A 25,200-nucleotide genomic window follows, 5' to 3' on the forward strand; every position below is an offset into this window, starting at 1 on the left:
AATGCAAGGCCCTACACAAATCATTAATGTCTACTTGGAATGGGCTTCCATTCAATGTTTGGAGTGGCCAGGACACCAAGTAGCCCCAAGTTAAACCCTATCAAACAACTTTGGAACAAGTTGTCAAAGAAAATAAAAAAAGTCACCCACTGATGCCAGAGAATTGGCAGGAATTAATAATGGCGCTCTTGGAGGAATATGAAAATATTCCACAGCACTACATTTAAAACTTCATAAAATCAATGCCATGTCGAATGGAAGTGTTTATCAATAAAGAGGAGGAAATAATACTGAATTGAATTTTTTTTCCCATTGTTTCCATAACAATATTTTGGGTAAAACTGTTTTACTTTTTAATTGCTTTATTTAGCTATATTTTTTGTATTTAATATTATATATATTTTATCATATTTTTATTTAAAAATAGCCAGTAAACAACAAAAAATAAAAATTATAATGATTGCAAGTAGTCATTATAATTAAAAATCAAATCAAATCTAATTTAAAAAAAAAGTGGCCACTTTTTTGCCTCTTGGTGTAGTTATGATTACAACTATTCTAAATTCTTCTTCTATTAGCATATACATTGCTCTTATACATATTTATAATTGTGTCATTTTGTGTCGATAGAAAAATTCCATTTCATTTGGTGGAAATCAAGAGAAATTAAAAACTAATGGGAAATCATTTAAAAGCATTGAAAAGAGGAAAGGTTCAAGAAAAAAGCCTTGGGGTACACTAGCTGATATTGAGAGAGAATAGGAGTTAGGATTTGAAGCCTTTTGAGTTTTGTTAGCCAGAAGAAGATTAGTAGCAGCAGAAAAAACTAACCAGTTTCCAAATAAGCAAATTATAATTTACAGAGCTGAACTCATTGAAAAAATTAAGTAGAACTATAATAGCAAATCTATTATCAATGCCTAATCATCTGAGATTTTTGAGAAGGGTGTCTCACAACTATAAAATTCTCTACTATTTATTCTGTTTTTCATTGCCTAGAAATCAATTCCAGCTTCTAAATAAAAGTAAACCAAAACAAATTGAAATTCATTGTTTTAATATTTTTATGTAATGTCTAAACAGAACATTTCTTTCTAGTATAATCTTTTCTTAAATCCAGAGCAAAAATTAAACCGAAATAAGACACTTTTAGATGTAAGATGTTATCAAGTCTTATGATTTATGCCATATAACACCATTTTCCATAAATTTTAAAAGTTTTACATTATTTAAAAAATTGGTGGTTGATCCCTCCTCCTCCAGATTGTGTCTGTAGTTAGAACTTGCTCATCCACGTGCTTGAGGTTATACCTACGTTCGCATTGTAACTTGGTCTCTTAGATCAGTATTTTATAAGTTTTTCTTTAATTAATTATTAAACTATTATTAAACCATGGGTCTCGACACCCAAGTCCACAGACCGACAGGTCTAAAACAGCAGAACAAGCAGCATAAACACTGGCATAAGAGTAAAGGTTCGATAGAAAGGATCAACAAAGGTGAGACACAGTGATGTATTTAACGTGATACTTTTAAATTGAAATAACTTAATAGTATAAATTAATCAGGGTCACCATAATTTTGTACAAAGATTTGTTTATTTTGTAAAATCATTTTTAATAGATTGAATAGCAAGATTGTTATCCCTCCTATAAAATATATTTACCTTATAGATTCTGGGTTTCGTTGACATCTAATTGACAGCTCTATTGCAGCATATATTTTTGTTTTCTATTAGCAATAATCGCATCTCAGAAGAACTTCATTGATTTGGATATTGCTGCAGAACAAGGTGGACTACTGAGTGGTTAAGGTGTCTGACTTGTATTTGCCGTGCTAGCAGTCCTGGGTTTGAATCCCGGTACAGCCAGTGGCTTTTTCATTGAGAATAGTATGAAAGTGCAGGGCTCTTAAGGAAAGAAAGGGTGATGTGTTACACATAATACAGGCCAGTCATGCCTTGGCTCCTTACAGAGAGCGTGTAGTCATGTAGCCAAATTTAAGAATTGTTCTTAGTCTCGGCTGTGATTTTGGATCCCCTGTTTTTATTTTTAGAAGATGTTTTTTTTTTTTTAACTGTATATAGATCTGTTTAGGTGTTTTGTGTAAGTGCATGTATTTATTAGTGTGAACCATTGTCCCTCCAGCAGTGTGTGTTTAGGGTTGATGGCAAAATATTTATAAAAGTACTACATTGTCCCTATTTTAAATGAGCTTATTACTATTGTGTGTAGGTCGATTACTCAACCAGAGAATGAGTGCAATTTTACAAGACGCGAATGAATTTATTTATGCGATTACACTATACATGTAGCATATAACTTTAGGCTAGGTTACAATTTTGCATGGGTTGGTGGCTGAAATGACCATGGAAAGCCCCCTATTGATTGAGAAGTGACAATCTCCTGAGAATCTAGTTTAAGGGAGATACTAGCAGCCTGCCACTTAACAGTGTAGGTGAACTCCCCTGAGCTATAGATGTTAGTGTCAGGACATCAGGGAGTAACAAACCTTTGAGTTTTAAGTCCAAAAAATAGTATGAAAGAAGTATTGCAAAATGGTTTACCTCCTGTCCATGACACAGTTGGATGTTAATCCCTCCTGCATGACAGAAATTACTTTATTTATTTTGTTTCCTGCAATCCTTATAATCCTTTAATAAAAGCTCTTCTAAAGCTTCTGCACCTGGTTTCATCGTAGATTTGTTGTATACCCTTTATATTGTGACAAACTTTTTTTCTTTTTTTTTTTACAGGGAGATCTATTTCGATGAAAGTAAACCCTAAAACCAAGTTTGAAATGAAGAGGGAAGAAAGGCGAAACCAAGCACAACAGATGCGCCACAAAAAGAGATTTGAATACCTCGAGAAGAGAAGGGGTCTTTGCCAAGCTCCGTTTCTTGTAGGAGTGATCCCTTTGAACAACAGTATAAACCCTTTGAAAGTGTTTGACTATTTGAAAGAATCTGATCCAGAAGCAGTCGTGAATTTCACAGAAGAAGGCTTCTTACACTTACACAGCACGAGGTTCAAACAGAAATTTACATTCGCCACTGTTCACGGTGACAATCTGTTCGACAAGCTTGACCTGCTGAAAGTTTGTACGACTTTACTGTTCCTCACTTCAGTTGAAGGAGTCGATGAAGACGGTGTAGTAACGATCACCTCTGCTATAGCACAGGGTTTACCAACTGTTACAGTTGTCGTAACCGATCTGGCGACACAACCGCAAAAAGTAAGCCTTTATTGTATCAATTTCAATTTTTTTTAAAACTTTTTCTTGTGTTATTACAGAAATGGCATGAAGTGAAATCTAACATTGAAAAAGAACTTCAAAAATGGCTGCCTCCTGTCGACAAAGTAATGACGATGGATAAACCTGGCGATGGTTTGAATATATTAAGGAAGATCGCATTTCAGAAACATCGGTCTATACTTCAGAGAGATCGGCGGCCCCATATGTTGGCTGAGGTTGTCCAATTCTCTGAAACATCAGAGGTAATAAAGTTTCTTAAATATTAGACATCAATGGAATACCTCATAAGCCTACCTCTGGTATTTTTATACCTAGGCAGATTTTTCATTGTGTATATTGCATTTTAGGGTAAAGGCACTTTAAAAATAACAGGATATTTAAGAGGGAAGAATTTAAGTGTAAATTCCCTAGTACATATCTCTGGCTGGGGGGATTTTCAAATGAGCCAAATTGACGCTGTGCCTGCACCTGGTGATGGAGCACACAAAGAGATAAGAGTTTTAGAAGTGGCCGATCCTCAAAAACAAGTAAACACATTTCTAAAAATAATAATTTTTAAAGTTTAAGTTAATTTTAAATTATCACCTTTAGGAATCTTTACAATGTGAAAACATTCCGGACCCGATGGATGCTGAACAAACTTGGCCGACTGAAGAAGAAATGGAAGAAGCGGCAAACGAAAAGAAGAAAGTTGTTAAAAAAGTCCCTCATGGCTGGTCTGATTATCAGGCAGCTTGGATTCCCGATTGTGATGCCTGTGAGAAATCTTTCTATATTATTTTTGTTAATTTATAATTAATATAAAACAAAAGACAAAAATTCTAGTTGAAATAGAAAGCGGTGATGAAGAAGAAGAAGATGAAAACATGCAGATTCAGGCGGAAGATGAAGAAATGAGTGATGATCAAACAGAAGACTATGAAACTTGTACTGTAACATCTGAAGCACCAATTGAACCTGATAAGTACGACAAAGAAATGGATATGGACGAGGAGAAAGCAGCCCTCGAAAAATTAAAACGTAATTTAATTAGATATTATTAAAAAAAAAAAAAAAATCAACAAATTATTTTAGATATGGATGTTAGATGGCATAAACAATTTAATTGTAATTATAGGGTTGTGTAAGAAAGTGATTGCTTACCAATTTTATAAACTATATGGTAAGCCTTTCTTATCCAGTTCTTTTTTTTAAACATTATTTTAAAGAGATACTTGTTATATTTTAACCCATTCAGGAAGATCAATGCACTTTGTTCCCGAGTGAGGTACCTAGACATGATACTATTTAAGTTATTATTCTTAGTGGTAGTGAGAGTGAGAAATTTAGAAAAAACAACACACTCCTTTGAATTCAAACTAAAAGTGAATAGACTAGATCAAAATATCTGTAGAGTTTCACTCATTTGGCAGTGGACATTGAGTTACCAAGTTGATCCAAAGCTTCCTCTTTCCAGTGATTGCATAATTCAAATTTTTATCTGGTGAGTCGTGAGTTACACAGAATAGAAAACAGCCAGAGCGCTGCCAACCCTTGCATTACACAATTCAAACTCAAAGTCGTATCACCAAGCTGACCGTATAAAATAAAAAATGACACAGACCAAAATGATATAGAACATACTTTCTGTACCGATATATTTTGGTGCGATTTTAAAGACATTTCATATTAAAAATAATATAAAATAACCATCAAATAGTAAGGTTTTTTCTTGGTGTTATATGGCCTCACCGGTTTAAAAAAAAATATATTTTTTTTTAATTATTAGAAAGGAAAAACTTTCCATGGAATTCAGCTCAAAACAAGAATTTAATAAAAAAATTAAAAAAGCAAGTCACCTTATATTTGATTTATTTTTAAAAAAAATTGTATAATTAAAAAAAAATTTTCAATGTTCATTATATATTGCAGAGGCTAAAGAAGACAAACAGTTTCCTGATGAAGTAGACACACCTCATGATATACCAGCGAAGGATAGATTCATGAGATACCGAGGTTTGAAATCATTCAGAACTTCACCCTGGGACCCAAAAGAAAACTTACCTAAAGACTATGCCAGAATATTTCAATTCCAAAACTTCGACAGGACCAAAGCTGCTGCACTGGCCCAGGAGCAGGGCGGTGCTCAGGTGAGTTTCAAAAAAAGAAAAAAAAAAGCTTTGATTATTTTTAATTTTAATACAGGCCGGCTGGTATGTAACAATCCACGTAATCAACGTACCAACGATCCTTCATGTCCTTAGAGGAGGTCAGCCCATCGTTCTCTACGGCCTGCTTCCGCACGAAAATAAACTATCGTTGTTGAATGTCGTTCTCAAAAGAGCATTGGGTTCAGAGGAGCCAATCGCTTCAAAAGAAAAACTCCTATTTCAAGTTGGCTTCAGGAGGTTCAAAGCATGCCCAATCTTCAGTCAACACACCAACGGAAATAAATTCAAGGTAATATTAATATTATAATGTATTGTCATTAAAAATTACATGATTTTTTTTTCAGTATGAACGATTTTTTCAACCAGATGCGACAGTCGTTGCCTCAATGTATGCTCCTGTGATTTACCCTCCGGCTAGTGTACTGGTCTTCAAAGAAAATAAGGACCGGACTATGGTAATAACAATTTTTTTGAAACCTAAAGCACCATGGTACCCTCTGCAAACCTCACCCTCAGGACAACATTACATTTTTGTTGTTTTAGTATCCCTAGGGTATAAATGGAAAAAAACATTGATCTTTTCTAGTTTCTTCAACTACAAATGTGTCAATTTATGAAAAAATGTTAGCAGTCCCACAGGTGTGAGGGCTGGATTTTTAAAATGTTCATTCTGCAGTGCCAAGTGGTACCTCTTATGGCGGTCCACTGGCAAAAAGATTGTAGGATCTTAGATTTATTGTTATAAAAAAGACGTAATACAGAGGCTTGATTAATTTCACATTAATTAGCCTTCAAAAGTAGAATACAAAAAAAAAAAAAATGATCTCGAAGAAATGTCATCAGCTAATGTGTTCTGAGTTTTGTTCCAAATGGTCTGCAATGAGTTTTGAATGCAGGAAAAAAAGTGCAATTACAACTTGTGGGACCGCCGTGAGGGTGAGGGTTCACTCTGGACCACTAACACTTTACGTGTTAAAAATTATCCTTTAATTCAATTTAATTTTGTAAAAATTTGTTTATTCAGAGCATAGTCGCTCAAGGCAGTGTTTTATCAGTCGACCCGAACAGAATTGTAGTAAAACGTGCCGTGTTAAGCGGACACCCAATGAAAATCCTCAAAAGATCTGCTGTGATACGTTTCATGTTCTTCAACCGAGAGGATATCGCTTGGTTTAAGCCGGTCGAGCTAAGGACAAAATACGGACTACGTGGGCATATCAAAGAACCTTTAGGTAATTCTATAACTTTTTATTTTACTTTTTTATTATTGTTAAATAATATATAATAAAGGTGAAATAAAAAGTTATAAATTAATTTTCAAGAAATGATAATTTTCATTTTTACAGGTACGCACGGCCATATGAAGTGTGTCTTCAACCAACAGCTCAAATCGCAAGACACCGTTTTGTTAAATTTGTACAAAAGAGTTTTTCCAAAATGGACCTATGAGTCAGAGGTCAATTTCGTTCCTATACATGAAGAGACGTAAAACTGTAACAATTCTTGTTACTTTTTAACAGTGAATTGAAGATTATATACCTTTTTTGTATATAAAAATAAGTTTTTTAAGTTTGAATACTGTATATTATTACACAAATATAATTTTTTTTCTGTTTAACCCTTGAGTCTTGTTAATTAACATAAGTCCGTGCACTGGCACACAATATGCACCAACTTATTTTACCCATTTTTCATAAAAATCCTGTTTTTTTAATATATTTATTATTTTTGAAATTTTTATTTCTTTGTCAAAATATAAGAGTTCCTGTGTTATGTGCTATTAAATTATTAATATTGTTACTTTTAATTATTAACATCACATGAATTCTGCAGCGCGTTTTTAGATGTTTTTAGACTTTCAAGTAGCTTTTCTGGTGAAAAATATCTTCTTTCTCTAAACAAAATGAGTATAGTAATTAGTATAAACTCAGCTCGAACCGTAATGAATAAAAAATAATAATTTCAAATGATAAAAAAATACTCAATTTGCCACAATAAAGTGTGCCATGTGGAAATCATAAAAAAACTGATTTGTGATGAGAGCTGATAAAAACTATAAATTTACGACTTGTCCACAACAATCCAAACAGCATATTGAATGTGCCAGAAGCTTGGACTTAAAGCTTAATGTTTTTTTAATATCACTTATACACTTGAATCACATAAGATAGTACAATTTTATTTATTAATATATTTTTATATAAGGTATTGGTTGAAATGAAAAAGTTAGTGTCACGAGCGGTATTCAAACCCACGACCTTCGGCTCAGGTACGAGCAGCAGCGTATTGAGCCGAAGATCAAGGGTTCGAATCCCGTTCGTGACACCAACTTTTTCATATCAGCCAAAACTTTCCTTCAAAAGATTAATTAATTGAAAGAAGTAATTTGGTCAATAGACCACAAAATTATTGGATTTATTAATATATATGATTTACAATTGGAAGACACTAAAATTATTTGGTAAAACAAATAAGAAAAAAATTGTATAAAAACAAGAGAAAAATATATAAATAATATCTTTTTTTATATTACTTTTCAAAATTAAATATAGCAATATTAATTATTATTTTTTACAAATTGTGAGTTATGTGGAATGTTTCTTGTTGGCTCTTTACTCTTAGTAGTTAGTTAAATTTGGCGTGAGTGCCAAGTTTTGTAGCGACACAATCCTTTTCATATAGTCCTTTTCACCGGACCTGGTGCCTAATGAATTATCTGAAGTTTATCGGAGCGCTGAGCAAACCTGGTTTGCGTTTTACTTGAGATCAGTCTTTGGTCAATCGGTGGCACAAAATCACAGAGGTTTCGTTAAGACGAATGCTACCTGTTGGCGTCGATGATTTGTTGTAAATCGCGATAAATCCTTTCGAGGTGTGCCAGCCTAGGCCTCATATTCGGAAAAAGTATGATATGGCTCTGGCCATCAATTGTAACACCTTCCTTGAACTGTACGGCCAAGAAGGGCAAAACCTGCTGGCACGTTATCTCGTCGATGATCATCAAGTCGGCAATCTTGTACCACGGAATGGACACTGTCGACTGTTGTCCGTAGTAATAGATTGAAGTCATTTGAATCCGCAAAGGTACGACGAGAAGAAGATGTTCTTCGATAACCGTATAGAAAGCTGACAAGAGTTGCAATCCGAAGACCACTGAGACTAGAGTCGCATAGAAACACTTTCTAGCATGACACTCCCCGTCCAACAGGCAAGTTAAGAACAAAAGTGAATACACAGTCACTGTTAACTTATTGACAAAACAATAACTTTTTCTGAAACTAAACTGTTTATAAGACGCCTTCTCTAACGATCCGTTGGAATATGACTTTGTCTTTAAACTGTCCTCCGAGCCAGGGCACATTTTTAAACCACATTAATATTTTAGTTTCATAATAATAACAGAAGTCTGTAACCTTTAATGATAAGAAAAACTTGAAAGATCCCGGTTATCGATAACAGAAAAATCGAATTCAGAAAGCCACTAGCCAAATTTTAATAAAAGCTAAGTATTAAATAAAGGCTAATCATTGTTTATTTTATGTAGTTTATTGGAAAAACCAAAACAGAAAAAACTGATGTCAATAAGGAACAAATTATAATTTCATGCTACAAAGACCTTTATGAATTAGTACAATATAATTAAATTTAATAGAATGAGTATGCTTCATTACTTTGAATATTAAGTAATATAAAAAATATTAAATTAATTACAGGTTAATAAAAATCAAGTTCAATTATCAGTAGGGAAGTTAAGTAGTGGTTATATTTCTTATCTATAATACAACCATGCTTGAATTTGTATGACCAAGGGCTACTTTGTTTTTACAAAAAAAAAGCAAAAAAATTGATCAACATGACAAAACCGCCTTTGGTGAGCATACATTTTAAAACTTTTGTATAGTCTGTTTCAATGATTTTATCCAATGTTTCATTAACAGTACAAATTAAAATCCACGCTGAGAGTTTGCAGCGGTGCGTTTGCTGTTTTTTCCGCGTACTGTTTGTACAAGGAGGATGAGAAATTCTACGATGGCTTTGTCATGCCTCTGGCGCACACTTTCAGCCCGGAAACTTCGCACAGGCTTGCTGTTGCTGTCAATAAATACCGGCTCCTGCCTAAATCGCAGTACAGCGATCCTTCTTGCCTGGTATGTTTATGTTGCAGAGTACTTTATGATTTGTTTGCCTGAGCACTATTGTGTTTAATCATCATACTTGCATTGAATCGATGCTTTGTTAATATAATCAATATTATATTTTAAGAAACTTTTGAAAGAAATCAAACTAAATATAGCTCAGTATTTTCTTCATGTTCTAATGATTTCAACACTCATTCTCATGTTATAACACATCTATCGGAAAAATCATCACAAGTGTGATAAAGATTTCTTCCCCTTAGAAAACAAAAGTATGGGATTTGAGCTTTTCGAACCCGATTGGTATGGCTGCTGGTTTTGACAAGGACGGTGAAGCGATCAAGGGACTTCACGAACTTGGATTTGGCTTCGTTGAAATCGGTTCAGTTACCCCTGAGCCACAACCTGGCAATGAAAAACCCAGGGTTTTCAGGCTAAAAGAGAATAGTGCTATTATAAACAGGTAAAGGACAAAATTAACAGAATGTGAAACATATTTCTGATTTAATTAATAATACGAGATTGTTCAAAATGAAAAATTTGCATCAAGCAGGGGGTGACGGATGTGATGGAAAATCGAAATAAGAAGTTTGTGACATGGGCGATCGAAATCACAGTAGCTCAAGTGGTAGAGTATTAAAGTATTTATCTGAAGATTGTGTTTGAATCCCACCTGACACAAATTTTTCATTTGAAAAGTCGTGTATAATTAATTGAATACGCATGAAATAAAAATTGATACATATCACTGATTATTTATTGCCCCAGGTATGGTTTCAACAGCGAGGGCCATACAAAAGTGTATGAAAGAATTAAAGAATTGAGGGAAAATAATTTTCAAGGCATTGTCGGTGTCAACCTCGGAAAAAATAAATATTCAAAAGACCCAATTGGGGATTATGTCAAAGGAATAAAAACATTTGGCCCTGTCGCCGATTATCTTGTTATTAACATTTCGAGGTGAGTTTTTACATCAGTATCATGATAAAAACTAATTTATCAATAGTTTTTTTTAAAGCTTGCTGGATTGGTTTTAGCTGCTTGGTAATTTTTAAGTGTAGTGTAAATTAGTCGATTGTTTAACTAGTAATTAAGATATTTGGCTATTATTGTTACTGAATGACGGTTCTCATAAACAGAGTGACATTTGACCACCAATTTAGATAAAAAACTATATTATCATCAGTTGATTTATTATTCTTATTTATCTTCAATAGATTTTTATTAAAATGAACAATTTATGACATCATATCATTGATAAAATGACATTATTGCTAAATGATTTCCTTATTGAAATGTTCTGATATACTAGTGTTGTAACTTCTGAGTTACGGTGGGACATCTGGATGATATACGCACACATTGATGAGGGAACAATTCAAACCAATTAATCTTCAGTGAAAGCAGTAAATCAACACAAGCATATCCTCATAAACACACTCAACAAAATATTGACTCAGGAATTGTATTTCTTTGCTTATTTGGATGTATATAAAATAAGGGTGAACAAGCTAAACAGCTGATCAAGTCAAGCGAGCTTTAGTGTTTTTTTTAAACAAGTTTAATCTGATGTAATAAGAGGACTTTTATTAATCAAATCAGTCTGGAGAGGTACTTAACATAATTTGTTATAAAGTTCATAATATAGGTCTCCTTGACGAACATCGTTCTGTTTTTACTTTATTCTTTTCCTTCTAAAACAAATATATGTTATCTTAATGATAATAATAACTAATACAATTAAATCTGTTCATGCAAACTTGAAAACAATAGATTTTAATTATATTGAAATTATAAGGATTTGAAATAATGAATTGGGAAGTGTTTTGCAGCCCAAACACACCAGGGTTGAGGGATTGGCAGAATAAAGAACAACTGAAAGAGCTTCTTATCGAGTTAGTAAGGACAAGAGATTCATTGGAAGATCGCAAGCCGCCTCTTCTCGTCAAACTTGCCCCGGATCTTTCCCAATCTCAAAGAGCTGACATCGCCAAACTCGTCACCGACAAAAAGTGTCGAATCGACGGACTTGTCATTTCTAACACGAGCGTCGAAAGGGGAAATCTCACTGGCAAACATGTCAATGAAGAAGGCGGCCTCAGTGGTAAACCGCTTTCAGATACATCAACCCAAATGATATCAGAAATGTACAACTTGACTAAAGGTACTAGTTTTAAAATTATAAAAAATATTTTATTATTTCAAATATATTTTTTTTTAATATTTTTTAAGGGCAAATACCAATAATTGGAGTAGGTGGAGTATTTTCTGGAGAAGACGCTTATAAGAAAATCAAAGCTGGGGCTAGCCTTGTACAAATGTATACAGCTTTTGTATATCATGGTCCTCCAAGAGTGTCACGCATTAAAAATGAATTATATCAAATACTTAAGTATGCTTTTATGTTTAATATTTTTTTTATAAGTTTAACATAGAGTTACTGCAAATTTAAAAAATGAAAGTTGAATCCTTCCAATGTCAAGTGATATTACCAATACAAATGTCAATGATAATTTTTTACTTAAATTCAATAAGAGGCAGACCAATATGATATAACGACCATTTAAAAACTGTCCTGTTGTTTAGTCAATGATTAATTTGGGTCATATGAAAATTATTTTTCTCACCAACGTTGGTTATTGGCAAGCAAGTTGAAAAACTAAAAACTATATGTTTTTCTAAGGCTTGTATAATGATGAATACTTGATCATATTGGTATGGCTGCTATCACTGTATTTTCTTTTGCTCTGTTTGAGCAATTCATGGGTGATATAGCTACAAAAAGAAAGTATGGATACCGAGTTTCAGTATTGCTATAAATTTCCAGTTAATAATGATACATAGTTTACTTTTTTGGGGTCACTAGTGACCATAGTCTCCCTGTCTTACACTGTGACCTAAAAGATGTGGAATTGACCCTTCTTTATTTCCTATGTAGTTAGCCCTTTTGGGGGTTCCTCTTCACTTATTTCCTTAATCTTTAGTATTGTCTGTCTGAAGAGGATGTACTGTTTCCTTGTTAATGCTTTGCAGCTGCAAAGGATATTCCAATGTTTTCTTCATGACATAGTCGGCAAGTTTCTCTCTCAGTTTTCCAATTTTTTTAAATGGCAGTTTAATGGACAATGGCCAGTGTAAAGGCCTATTATTTTGAGAGAGAGAGAGAGTGTGAGAAGGAGGAGAGAAGGGTTTGATTGAGGAAAGAAAAAGAAAAAAGAGGATGAGCAATAAAGAGAATAATTGCTTAAAAAAAGAAAGAATGAGAAGAGTTTAAATAAGAAAAGATAAATAGTGTGAGAGTATTTAAAAGAGAGAGAGAGAGTGTGTGTGTGTGTGAGAGGGAGAGAGAGAGATTATTTTTCTTGGTTGAGTCGTTAAGAAACCATATAATTATAATTATTAAAAAAATTTTAAAATAGTATACCAAAAATATGTCAAATTACAAAAAAATTAAATTGTGCCACTTTTTTTGCGGATCAGTATATTATTATATATATTTTTGGGCTTAGTTTGTGTATATTAAATAACATAAATGTAACAGTTATTTGTAATCATTTTATTCTGTTTTTGTAGGTCATCTGAATATGAAAATGTAACAGAAGCGGTGGGAAAAGAAAACAAACTATGATCTATCTTGGATGTTCTAATTGCATTATTTTTCCAACACAAAATATTTTTTAAATGAACCTCATTTTGTGTAAATGTGTATATATAATGTTAACTGTAATAAATTATTTTTCTTACAATAAAAAGATATGTGCCTATTAAGCGACTCTACTCACTGTTGTGTAGACTAAAATTATTTTTGATGACTATTTAAGATTAATTACACTGTTCTTATTAATTTGGGATGTGTGGATATTTTGTGTTAATAGAAAAATTATATTTCATTTGGCGGACATTTTGAAAAATAATTTCCTACCTCAATGACTGGTTTTTGATGAGCCAGAGTAACCACATATCACAAATTAATAATTTTTTTAATAATTTTTTTTTTTTGTCGCCAACACCCTAATTAACACCATATATTAATAGGCATTTAAAACTATGAGAATCTAATAATTTTGAATATGGATGTATTTTTATGCTTGGGGTGCATGTATTTAGGTAGCTTACGGTGAATATAGTGAGTGTGTTGTGTATATGCATTTTTTAGTCCTTTTTATGTTTCCTTTTTATTTACATTTATAGTACTGTTTACTTTGATTAACTAATTGACCTTTTCGTGTATATATAAATAACAAGGTTATTTACATTTAATTTAACCCTACAGCAGGTGCATATATAAAAATTATGGAAGCGAGCACATGCTGTACCCAGTTTCGTATTTTATTTTTCATAAAATCATGGCAAAAGGGCTTCAAAAATACAAAGATCGTCCTTAACAACATTTTATCTGTAACAATAAATACCAGATAACCAGAAAAGTTCATGCAGGTTTAAATTGTCACAATTAAAATTAATGTATGGTGTTTAGTTACCGTTAGTCAATGAAAAAAAAAGAATTTGTATAATGCTAGAAAAGTTTAGATATAAAAAAATGAATTTATACAATGCTAGAAAATTTTAGATTCAAAGTATTCGTGCTCACTCAAAAAAAATTATTATGAATTTATACAATAATAGAAATTTTAGATATTAAAAAAAGTGAATTTATACAATGCTAGAAAATTTAGATTCAATCAAAGTATTCGTACTCACTCAAAGTAATTGTTTTCCGTGTAGATGTGTCATTCTTATAGTCGTGTTGAGAGTGCCAGTGAGAACGACTCACTAGAATGACACAATCTACACGGAAGACAAACATTTTGAGTGAGCACGAATACTTTGAATCTAAAATTTTCTAGCATTGTATAAATTCACTTTTTTTAATATCTAAAATTTCTATTGTATAAATTCATAATAATTTTTTTTCACATCCTACATGTATTTGTAAAATTTTTACAATGTTTATAAATCCCAGGCCCTGAAGATGATCTCAATAAAGATCGAAACGTTGGCATGATAAAGAAAATGTTATTCTAAAACCTACGCCACACCAGACCGCAACTCACGATCTTCGAATAATCACTAAAATTAATTTAGAAATATTTTATTCGCTAAAATAGTCTCCATTGGCATGACAACCTTTTCCCAATGTGTTACTACCCCAATTGTCCTTATAAAAGTTTGGGTCCCGGGACTTTACGTTGAATACACGGAAAAAGTGGTGCTGTGGCCAAAACATAATCCCAGCTGCAAGTTGTTTAAGAAGTACCAGGGACTGCTGAGGAGTGAGGGTTCACTTCGGACCACTAGCACATTACATGTTAAGTTGGACACCTTAACCACTCCGCCACCAAAATTCTTAATGAAATGCACCAAGTTCTTTTTTTTCCTAGTACTAAGTTCTTTGAAGTTATGTACATGAAAGGATAAGTAAAAACAACCAACGTGATAATATTTGTATATTTCTGACATTTTATCGTAGCAACAAAAATATTTTTTTCCCATTATTGTCCTTCTAAACATTTCCATTAAATCAATGAAAAATAAAATTATTACAAATCAACAATTTATCAGGATCTTTTTCTAATATATATATATATATTTTCTATAAGAATAAGACTAGACAATGTTACTTTATTTTTTAATAATAGATATATAATTTCACAAGCACCGATTATCACTTGCACACAATCCCCCGCTGACCCATCAGTATTTACAAAAATATATTTTTTTCACATACATTTTACACTGATAAAATTTAGTTTCTTTTTAAACGTTTTTACCACTAAGGATGATGAATGTTTAAGTAGATCACACTAAGGAAAAAAAGAGCAAACGATTTGGTCTATTCTCGTACATTCGCAGGTACTACAATTTAAGAGATTAAATAAATTTTCGTTTTTTTTGAGATTCGCTTAAAGCTTCGGTGAGTGAAAAAAAAACAATAACAACTAAATGATAACTAATAGCAAAACTAATGTGAAAACTGCAAGGTAAAGGGAAAATGTGTTATTCTAATTGATTCTAAAAAGAATGAAAAAAAAAATTATAAAGGACAAAAAATATGGTAAATATTAGATTAATCATTTAGGTATACTTGTGAATAAGGAACAATTGTGTAAAGAAAGAGAAATTAAGTAAAAATGATAGCTCACTTCGAAATAATACCACAACTACAATCACAATTAAATTAATTATAAAGAAATCAAAGATAAGGACGGACAATGATTAACTTAACAAAATTAAATTAACAACAAAAACATGACTGTAAACAACTTTGGAATTTGAACGCCAGGCTGAATTTTGGTTTTTAAAGCTTATTAAATATATTTAGAAATATAAGGCTCACATAGACAACATTTTTAAAAATGTTAGCTTATTCTATCCACAAGGTGCAAAAAAACTGTTCAGGTAAACTTAACTGTTAAAAACAAAACAAGTAACAACCTGGAAAAGATTAAAATATAACAAGAAAGCTTTAAAAATGGAATGTTTAAATTATTTGTCTTTTTCTTTTCTATCTATAGGAAATTCTCAAACCTATAAAGCTAGTAGCTATAACACTTTTTTTTAAATAAATATAATGTTTTACATTTGTATTACATAGTGCAAAAGCAGTCTGGCTGCTTTCTCCCATGTTCCTGTTTCAAGGTCCTGGGTTTAGAAGTGCCAAATTGTATACCCGAGCCAATTCTATCTGGATCGAGTTCACCTGAGGAACAAATGAACGTTAAAAAAAAAAAATTAATAAAAAGTTTTGCTTTAAATAATAATGAAAATAACATTTAATTTGTATACAGACCATTTTGTATCTTGGATAATATCGTTTGGCAACACTTTAAAAATGCTTCTTCGACATTTTCGCCCGATTTTGCACACGTTTCCAAATAGACTAGTTCTAAAAATGGTAAACTAAACTATGAATCTGTTCAATTCACATAAAAAAAAAATTAAATACCGTTTTCCTGGGCAAATCGGCAAGCTTCCAAAAATGTAACTTGACGCTCGTCTTCGAGATCTTTTTTATTACCAGCCAATATTATAACAATGTTAGGGCTCGCTAGTGACTTAGCATCGGCAAGCCATTCACCTAAGGAGTTGTAACTTTCTCTATTAGCAATATCGTAAACCAACAATGCGCCTGCTGCTCCTCTATAATAACTTCTTGTTAGACATCTAAAAATTAAAGTTTTTTTAGCGTTTCCTTGATTCATGGATACTATTTTAACAAGGGATGTGGCCAATACATAGAGATAACCAATTACAGAAAAAAGTGAAACAAAGTTTGTGTAGAGGTAAATCTTTAGTTTAAACCATTTGCCTTCTTGCTGGCTAGTTATGTCTCAGTGCTAGATAGATCATGTATTTAATTGATTAGAAACCCATTTATTGCTTTTTTTTTCTTCAGACATTGAAATTGATCTTTCATTAAGAAAACGCGGAATCTGCTTTAGAATTATTCAAGACGAACAAGATGAAACTACAGGGAATCTTGGAAGGTGTCTGCACTCAAATTTGTTGGCTAAGAAGTTTCTCTCAGCTACAGTGTCCTCTATTTCACTGAAAGGATAGAGATGTATTGACAAGCACTAGCAGGTATAAGCAAGTTGGAAAGGTTCATAAATTGGGCAATTGAATAAAATATGTCAAAGGACTTCCTTTTCAGCTAAACGGCATAGAGAGCAAAATAGGATCAATCTTATTGATGTACTTATGATTGGAAATAACAAATTTTAAGCAATATTTACTACAAGTACAGGTCTGGAAAAAGACTTTAGTTATCTCAAAAGGAGCCATGTTCAATAGGTAGGGGTAGTGCAATGAGGATGAATCAGTTGTTTATAATAACTACCATAATTAGATTCTCTTAATTTTATGCAGTCATTTTCTTTTTTTCATACACACCTATAAGATAAACTATACTAAGGGCCAGTTTATTAACATCTTGTTGGTACAAGTCAAGGCACCCTATTTCTGAAAATATGCTGATTATCTGGGTAACCGAATTGTACTGGGCCCTGTTTGCCAGTGAGTAATCAAGTAACAAATTGTGGAGTCTATGGTAACAAATTCGGTATCTGGACTCATAGCTGATTAATCCCAATATCTTCTCCATACCAGCCGTGGGACATGTTCTCATCACTCCCGTTATACAAATGCATGCAAGTCTCTGTATTTTTGTGAATTCTTTGTTTTATTATTTGTTCTACTTTATCGGCATAGGATACGGCACCATATGTGAGAATAGGTCTCACAAAACGAAAAAAAATTAATCAATTAATTAATAATAATAATAAAATCAGCCTACTGAAAATGACCCCATTGAACCATGAACCTCCTAGCCTAAAATCAAAGGTGGTTCCCCTGAGCTATGAGCTTCTTTTTTAGACCTGACTGTTCACCTTGTTCAATCAATTAAAAACCCACACATTATAAATTCGACAGTTGTCAGAATTACAAAACAAATAAAAATGAAACAATATGAATTTAAACACATCAAAATTCTTATTAATTTCAGTTTAATTTAAAAAAGAACAATTACACGAAGGCCTCATAAATTAAATAAAAATTACAATTTCCTGGAGTATCCTCTCCAAAACAAAAGAAAAAAAAAGAACACTTTCTATTATTGTTTAAAAAAAAATGTTTTCTACAAGTTTGGTCTCCGCGGAGAGCCTTGTCTTGACGTCTGTCCTTCTAGCTCCTGCTAGGATGAGTATGCTGATCCCAGACAAGAAGAAATCCCACACTGGAAAAAAAGCATGCCCCCTTTCTTCATTTTACCTCCTCCTTTTTCTTCTCTTTCTCACTGCTCACGCTTTGCCTGCATCCACTTGCACACACCTGTCTGCCACTGTGTTCATGCAGTCTTTGCTGCCTCTGCTCCTGATCCAGACATCCTACTGTGTGACTCCATCACTCACTTCAGATCAGGAATGATCCCCAACAAGTTAGAAGTACACCAAGTTTTTTTTTCTTTTTTAGCTCAGCTTTACAGACATTCAGTTAATATCATTTTGTTGGTGAGAACTCTTGCCACCCCAACAATCTGCACCAATCTACCTGGGCCACCTCCAAAGGGCACTACCCAATACACCAGCTTCTCATTTGGGTATACACCAAATTTCGTTAGCATTATTAGGATAAAAACCTTACACGGCAACAGAAGCCCCTGAAAAAGTCCACATCGTCCCCACTTCTTGGGGATCATTGGCCCTTTGCATGTTAAACACCCCCGAAGACCACCAAAGACAGCACCCCCCAGAACGACCCAAGCTCCTTACCTCTTAATAGCTATTAATTTGTATTTAAGCCTTCAGTTTGTTTTCATTTAAAAATTCAAACAATATTCTAAACACCATTTCATTTTACAAACCTATAAGGGTATTGAAAACGAAGGGCTTCTCTACCTCTGTGCAACTGAACACTTTCATTGAAACTATTAGTTTTTATTAATTTTTCAAGGACAGGAAGTCCCAAAATCGAGCGGGTGTCAGGGGGTAACTACTATCATGGAGTACATCCAGAGTAGGGTTTCTGGTCTGCACCTTCACTTTTTCCCGCTATTCTTCTGCACACCATTACTTAGTAATGTGCTGTGTTTAGTGACCATTAATTAATGATTATTTGGAGATCGTGAGATGCGGTCTGGTGTGTCGTGGGTTTAGAAAATCTTTTTCTTTATCATGCCAACGTTTCGATCTTTATTAAGATCATCTTTAGGGCCTGGGATTTATAAGCATTGTTTAATTTATACAAATACATGTAAGATGTGAAAAAGTGATGAATACAATGATAGAAATTTTAGACTCAAAGTATTTGTACTCACTCAAAGTGTTTGTTTTCTGTGCAGATGTGTCACTGTGGGTTGTGTTGAGAGTGCCAGTGAGGTATTAATGTTTTATTTTTATTACTGGATTTTGAAGGAGTGGGGAAGGAAGTAGGGAGAAAGACGTTTTTCTATGAGGAATCTTCTTTGAGGTGAAAGAAGTCGACAATGGGAAAAATGGTTTGGCCTGATTATCCTTTCAGGAAGATGGAGATAATTAGGGAAAGAAAAGACAAATTGTTGAAGAATTCGACTGTAGAAATTTGATTGTGGAATATAAGGATTGTGTTATATGTTGTAATATGTTTTGTGTGTTATATGTATTTTATTGATATTGAATTTGATCAATGATATTAGCGTACCTGCGGCTGAGTTTACAGTGCTGTTTATCTTTGTTGCTGTAAATCATTTCTAAAAAGTTACGTTTATGATGTTTTGTTCTGTGTGTAATATTTTTGGATTGTTAAAGTCGAAATTGTGTTGGTGTTCAAAATGGTGGGTAGCCATTTTATCCAGTAATCAATGTAAGCTACCGGAGAATTTGTACAATTGATTTTGTAAATTACATCAAATTTATTTGTTACAGATGCGGGATCTTTAATTTTGGCAAAAAGTGTGTGAATAGTGTTATAGTTTTTGAAGGATGTATTAAAGTTATCAGAATAGTTTAATTTATGTGATAGGCCGTGAATAATGGCATGGATATGTATGTTGGTTTGTGTGTATTTCATAGAATTGTTTAGTATTATTAGTAATAGTGGATGGTGTTAGTGTTGAGTTGTAGTTGTTGATTATTCTGTTGATTGTTCTGATGATTATACAGTAACTTCATTATTTTTTGTTTAAACTAGAGAAAATCTAGTTTAGGATGGTATTACCAAATGCTAAGAACCTTGGGAAAATAGTAGAGATTTTCAAAAAATGTAGGGGCTTGTATTAAAGAACAACCGAAATAAGAGTAGAAAAGAGTTTGAATTTGTCCAAAAAAATTTTAATGTACCTATATCTTTCTTGACCCGCCGTGTCCCATATTTGCAATTTGATATTTTTCCCACCGATTGTGACGATCTTGGTCCCGAATTCCACGCCGATCGTGTGGCTGCTCTCAGACTTGACTGGAAGAAAAAGAAAAAGAAAAAAAGTAAGAAAATTTTGAAAAATCTCACAATCCTACAAACCGCCTCCTGTCAATCCTTAATTACATTTCTTTTCGATGAACTGGTGCAGGAGGCAGGATTTCCCAGAGCCGGCGCTCCCGATCACAATAAATTTAAAAAGAAAATCTGAAAATACAGATCAACGTTTTCAAACCGTACGGTTTTTTTTCGAATATGCTGTACAAACTCACCGTACGATTCCGTCATTCTTTATCTCTATTTACATCACTCGGCAAAAACTGGGAATACTGTGAATATACGAAAGAAATTAATATTTTAATCGTTAAAATAAATCGTTTTGACATAAGCTTACTTATTTTTTTGTGAAAATGAAGTTTTTTAAAACTTAAAACCTAAGTTGTACTTCTCTGATAAAATATAGATCTAATGTTCCTTCATAAGGGGATTATACTGTTTTTGTTTCTCTATTAATAATGATTAAAATAAAAAATAAAGAATATTAAAATTTTATTTTATATAAATTGATTTTTTTCTACTTTATTTTAATTAGTGATTTTATAATAGTGAATTTTATAACTGGAGGTTTGGTCTTTTTGCGATACATACGCTAGAGACGGCGGCCATGTTAATGTTGACCTGTGCTGATCTCGGTACAGTTGTGTTTTTATTTGTGAACGCTGTGTCGGCTTTCGACATCTTTTTCTTGTTTTTCAACCCGTGAGATGTTTTAAGAAAACGCCCGGCCCTGGTCGTTTCTCGAGCGAGATGACGGCGCAAACGGACATCCCTCCGGTGCCTTCCACCAAGGTGGTTCAAATCACAAACATCGCCCCTCAGGCGACGAAGGACCAGATGCAGACGCTTTTCGGCTTTCTGGGCAAGATCGAAGATATAAGGCTTTACCCGACGATCAGGGACGTCTCGGTCCCTGTACAGTCGAGGATTTGCTACGTAAAGTTTTTCGACGCGGTATGCGTCGGCGTCGCACAGCATATGACCAACACGGTCTTCATCGACAGGGCCCTGATCGTCACCCCGTACGTGTCTTCGTCCAACGAGATCCCGGACGAATACAGAGCATTGGAGATCGCGGCTCAGGCCAACGTCGTGCCCGGTTTGTACGGAAACAACTCGAAACTGCCTCCTCATGTGACAAACCAGATCGAAGGTACTCAGCCGAACCAGGTCATCACGACTCACGACCCTGTGTTGATATCCAACGGGCTTCCTCCTTACCCTCCTCTCCCGATAAATTACGATTCCGTTCGTATCGAAGAAATCCGCCGGACCCTCCTTGCTTCCAACCTCGACAGTAACATAACAGCCCAGCAGCTCATCGACTTTTTCGGTACGGCCGGGGACGTGAAGTACGTCAGGTTTGTCAAGAGGGAAAACGATCCTAACACGTACGCCCTTATAGAGTTTTCCGAACAGTTGAGCATAATCAATGCTTTGAAAATGAATGGGCAATCTCTTCTCGGACGTCACGTGCAGATTTGCCATTCGACTGTGAACATAGATAAACCGCAAGCGAAGAGCAACGAAGCGGCGCAGAGAGAGATCGAAGAGGCCATGACTCGTGTAAAAGAAGCGCAGAATTTGATATCAGCCGCTATTGATCCTGTAATCGGGATCTTGTCCAAAGACAAGAAGAGGGGTCGATCTAGATCGAGGTCGAGAAGGAGGTCCAGGTCTAGATCTAGGGGGAGAAGGCGCAGATCCAGGTCCCGGTCGAGGGGGAGGAGAAGGCGGTCTCGTTCCAGGAAACGCAGCAGGTCGCGTTCTAGAAAGCGCTCTCGCTCTCGTGACCGCAAGAAGAGGTCCAGAGACCGCCGCCGGACCAGGACGAGATCCCGCACAAGAAGCCGAGACAGATCACGCAGGAAATCTCGCAGCCGTTCACACTCCAAGCGCAGCGATAAATGCAAATTGAGACACAAGGAGGATAAAAAAGATAAAGACAGGAGTAAAGAATTGTCCCCGATCAAAGAAACCGAAAAAGCTTCGAGTCTAGAACCAGAAAAAGACTCACTTACAGACGCTCCGGAAAATATTTCAAAAGAGGGATCAAAATCGCCTGAAAAATCACCTTCGATCAGAAGAAGCAGAAGCGCTTCTCACAGAGAATCGAGATCCGTGAGCCGTAAAAGATCCCCGGTAAGGAAGAAGTCTCGCTCTATATCCAGAAAGAAATCCCATTCTCCTTCTCATAAAAAATCGAGATCCCCTTCTAGGAGGAAATCTAGGACGCCGACGAGGAAAAACAGCCGCTCTCTGTCAAGGAGGAAAACTCGGTCGCCTTCCCCTCGTAAGAAATCACGCTCCGTGTCGAGGAAGAAGTCCCGGTCCCCTTCGAGGAAAAAGAGCAGGTCACCTGAAAGAAGAAGGCGGACAAGGTCGCCTCGTAGAAGGTCGAGGTCGAGGAGCAGGAGAAAATCGAGAACACCGAGGAGGAGGAGCAGAACACCGAGAAAGAGCAGATCTCCTAGGAGAAAGAGGAGCAGATCTCCACGAAGGAAAAGGAGTAGGACTCCTATCAAGTGGAGAAGCAGATCTCCATCATCACCCTTAAGAAGAAGAACTAAATCTCCTTCTCCTTAGTTTTACTTGTATATTTTGATTTTTTCCTTGTAATTTATGGCTATTCAATTTAAATTTTCTAATCTGTTCGATATAATAATAAAAATTAAAAAAAAAATTGAACAGCACTTGGTGTTTTAATATATCCCATTTTCTTTCTCTGGTAAATTCTATGTGACTGGGTACTCAGGTCTGCAGGGGAATGAAAAGGCAGCTAAGGCCAGGACGTCCCAACCTCTGGACTTAGCAGCCACGATCTCGCCCCCTGATGCTATAAATGCTTTAAAAAAAAATGTTTAAAGGAAAGTGAGTGGTGGATCAGTAAAGAAACACATTTGATAGGTGGCCTTTAGAGGAGCTCCCCTCAACCGATTAAGGATCATCGTGTGAGGTTCAAACGTCGACACTAACTTTTTGGCCAAAACGTGCATTTGTGTCCTGCAGGCAAGGAAATGTTGCTCAATGTGCCTCAACAATTGAAGGAAGCAATTTCTTGGCTCTATATAGAGAGCCAAGTAAGAATATGTAGGAATGTCATCCGATATCAGAATCGTACTTGAGCTTGGCAACGAGTAGCTGTGTCCCTTATTTGAAGGAAACAGAATTGTTTTGTACTGTTTAATACTGATAGTTTTATATACCTAGCGGGTGTTGGGAGTGAATGTATTTATTGGCTTGAATGTTTAGTGTAAGAAAGCATATGATGGAATATTGAGTATCCATCGACCCTCAATTATATTAGTTATGTAATAGGCGTAAAGGTTGACGAAGAAATAATGTATGTACAGGTTGTATTGTGTCATCATGTACAGTTATATGTATTGTAACTGAATGTAATCATGTTGAACCGGCTTGTAGAGAACGGATACTCGATGTGTCCTGCTTAGTTGAAGGATGCAATTCCTTGGATCTACATAGTGTTAGAATACAACCTGAAGCGAGAATAACAGCATGCTGGTCCTCTATGTTGGGAATGAGTGCTTTTATTGACATGAATGTGTAATGTGAGTAGGATGATGGTGTATTATTGAGTAACATATCCACCCTCAATTTGGTTAGTTATGTAATAGTTATAAAGGGTGATGGAGGAAAATTGAGTACTCTACCACCTCTACTGAGTGAATGATATATAATAGGAAAGAATGCGAGACTGATTGATTGTGCTGGGACTGAAATGACCTAGCACCCAGAGCCCAACATCCGTGGCTGGATGGACAAAACCAGTCTGATCCCGGACTGCCAACACTGATTCTTCAGGTCTGTCGGTAATTCATTGTAAATTACAACAGCTGGTGGACTGCGAGAAATGATACACAACTCTGTACACGTGTGTATGTAATACGTATGTGAGTAGTCATCTTCGGTTTTCTTTATGTATGCTTTACAAAGGTGTTACCACTTCATTTGTAATTTTAAGCCTTGCCTCGATAAAAATACAATAAGTCAGAGGTCGATCTCTTCCATGTAGAGAGGCACAGGATCTGTTATGTAACTCAGTACGCTTTCGCATGCCTTGCCTCTGTGGCTAACGTTGTTTCCAGATTCACCAATTTCCGACTCACTTTGTTTTTAAAAAGAAAATCCTGTAAGTTGTGTAATGAGTAAAAAGTAAAAGTTCCATTTTAATGATTATCTTTGTAAAATTCTTTTTTGTTGATTGTATTTGCATTCTTAATGTATTATTACTTAAAGTACTTAATGAGTAACAGCTAAAAATTCTATTTTAATGATTATCTTTATTTGTAATTTTAATTATTATGTTCTAATTTTCCCTTGAATGTTTCTTTTTGGGCCACAAGTCTGTTGAAATTGTATTTGTAATTACTTAGTAATGAAATTGGCAAATTTTAATTAGATTAAAAATTTTAAATTTTCTAAAATTTATTCAGTAAAGAGCTATCTTGGAGAGTTCATATTTTCTGTAACAATGTCTATTGAATTTTTAAAACTTTCGTTTTGATAAAAATAGTTTTTTAATTAGTTGAATACGTGTCAAGGATTTTGAAATGAATAATTTATTATTTCGATTATGCAACATGGTATGCATATTAAGCTAATTTTCATACACGTGAGTTAATGTGGTGTTGCATGATTAATCAACAAACAAATGCAATTCAAATTAAAAAATTAAACATGGGTTTACA

The 25,200-nt window shown here is 34.4% G+C and overlaps 5 protein-coding genes across 5 annotated transcripts; 3 read left to right on the forward strand and 2 right to left on the reverse strand.

The window, feature by feature from the left end:
• Positions 1-1,297: 1,297 nt before the first annotated feature.
• On the forward strand, positions 1,298-6,981 carry LOC106667852 (pre-rRNA-processing protein TSR1 homolog). Its single transcript, XM_014396073.2, has 11 exons — positions 1,298-1,499; positions 2,756-3,234; positions 3,294-3,497; positions 3,603-3,782; positions 3,847-4,012; positions 4,081-4,275; positions 5,167-5,384; positions 5,440-5,694; positions 5,750-5,860; positions 6,430-6,637; positions 6,752-6,981. The coding sequence occupies exons 1-11, from the start codon at positions 1,394-1,396 to the stop codon at positions 6,892-6,894; spliced, it is 2,265 nt and encodes a 754-aa protein (XP_014251559.1). The 5' UTR covers positions 1,298-1,393; the 3' UTR covers positions 6,895-6,981.
• A 930-nt stretch (positions 6,982-7,911) lies between these two features.
• Positions 7,912-8,927, reverse strand: LOC106667794. Its single transcript, XM_014395968.2, has one exon. The coding sequence runs from the start codon at positions 8,764-8,766 to the stop codon at positions 8,227-8,229; it is 540 nt and encodes a 179-aa protein (XP_014251454.1). The 5' UTR covers positions 8,767-8,927; the 3' UTR covers positions 7,912-8,226.
• A 212-nt stretch (positions 8,928-9,139) lies between these two features.
• LOC106667866 (dihydroorotate dehydrogenase (quinone), mitochondrial) lies at positions 9,140-13,318 on the forward strand. The gene is made up of 7 exons (XM_014396097.2): positions 9,140-9,276; positions 9,344-9,553; positions 9,805-10,004; positions 10,310-10,501; positions 11,374-11,705; positions 11,774-11,933; positions 13,115-13,318. The coding sequence occupies exons 1-7, from the start codon at positions 9,259-9,261 to the stop codon at positions 13,167-13,169; spliced, it is 1,167 nt and encodes a 388-aa protein (XP_014251583.1). The 5' UTR covers positions 9,140-9,258; the 3' UTR covers positions 13,170-13,318.
• Positions 13,319-14,988: 1,670 nt separating this feature from the next.
• On the reverse strand, positions 14,989-20,940 carry LOC106667850 (ras-related protein Rab-4B). The gene is made up of 7 exons (XM_014396070.2): positions 20,829-20,940; positions 20,707-20,763; positions 20,561-20,641; positions 20,359-20,473; positions 16,488-16,705; positions 16,332-16,427; positions 14,989-16,241 (listed from the first exon to the last, which is right to left on the reverse strand). The coding sequence occupies exons 2-7, from the start codon at positions 20,720-20,722 to the stop codon at positions 16,129-16,131; spliced, it is 639 nt and encodes a 212-aa protein (XP_014251556.1). The 5' UTR covers positions 20,723-20,763; positions 20,829-20,940; the 3' UTR covers positions 14,989-16,128.
• A 142-nt stretch (positions 20,941-21,082) lies between these two features.
• Positions 21,083-23,185, forward strand: LOC106667806 (serine/arginine-rich splicing factor 11). Its single transcript, XM_014395989.2, has one exon. It carries the CDS (start codon positions 21,242-21,244, stop codon positions 23,075-23,077), a length of 1,836 nt encoding a protein of 611 aa, XP_014251475.1. The 5' UTR covers positions 21,083-21,241; the 3' UTR covers positions 23,078-23,185.
• The last annotated feature ends 2,015 nt before the right edge of the window (positions 23,186-25,200 follow it).

The sequence above is a fragment of the Cimex lectularius genome, unplaced genomic scaffold (genome assembly GCF_000648675.2).
Source record: "Cimex lectularius strain Harlan isolate CLEC.00 unplaced genomic scaffold, Clec_2.1 scaffold87, whole genome shotgun sequence".
NCBI lineage: Eukaryota > Metazoa > Arthropoda > Insecta > Hemiptera > Cimicidae > Cimex > Cimex lectularius.

Excerpts from the sequence above, each read along its gene's own strand:
- LOC106667852 (XM_014396073.2), top strand. The coding sequence starts at position 1,394 with ATGGGTCTCGACACCCAAGTCCACAGACCGACAGGTCTAAAACAGCAG. Across the intron at positions 1,500-2,755 it reads GATAGAAAGGATCAACAAAG|GGAGATCTATTTCGATGAAA; the intron begins GTGAGACACAGT and ends TTTTTTTTACAG. Across the intron at positions 3,235-3,293 it reads TGGCGACACAACCGCAAAAA|AAATGGCATGAAGTGAAATC; the intron begins GTAAGCCTTTAT and ends GTGTTATTACAG.
- LOC106667794 (XM_014395968.2), bottom strand. The coding sequence starts at position 8,766 with ATGTGCCCTGGCTCGGAGGACAGTTTAAAGACAAAGTCATATTCCAAC.
- LOC106667866 (XM_014396097.2), top strand. Across the intron at positions 9,554-9,804 it reads ACAGCGATCCTTCTTGCCTG|AAAACAAAAGTATGGGATTT; the intron begins GTATGTTTATGT and ends TCTTCCCCTTAG. Across the intron at positions 11,706-11,773 it reads AATGTACAACTTGACTAAAG|GGCAAATACCAATAATTGGA; the intron begins GTACTAGTTTTA and ends ATATTTTTTAAG.
- LOC106667850 (XM_014396070.2), bottom strand. Across the intron at positions 16,428-16,487 it reads CCGATTTGCCCAGGAAAACG|AACTAGTCTATTTGGAAACG; the intron begins GTATTTAATTTT and ends TACCATTTTTAG. Across the intron at positions 16,242-16,331 it reads ATTATCCAAGATACAAAATG|GTGAACTCGATCCAGATAGA; the intron begins GTCTGTATACAA and ends TTTGTTCCTCAG.
- LOC106667806 (XM_014395989.2), top strand. The coding sequence starts at position 21,242 with ATGACGGCGCAAACGGACATCCCTCCGGTGCCTTCCACCAAGGTGGTT.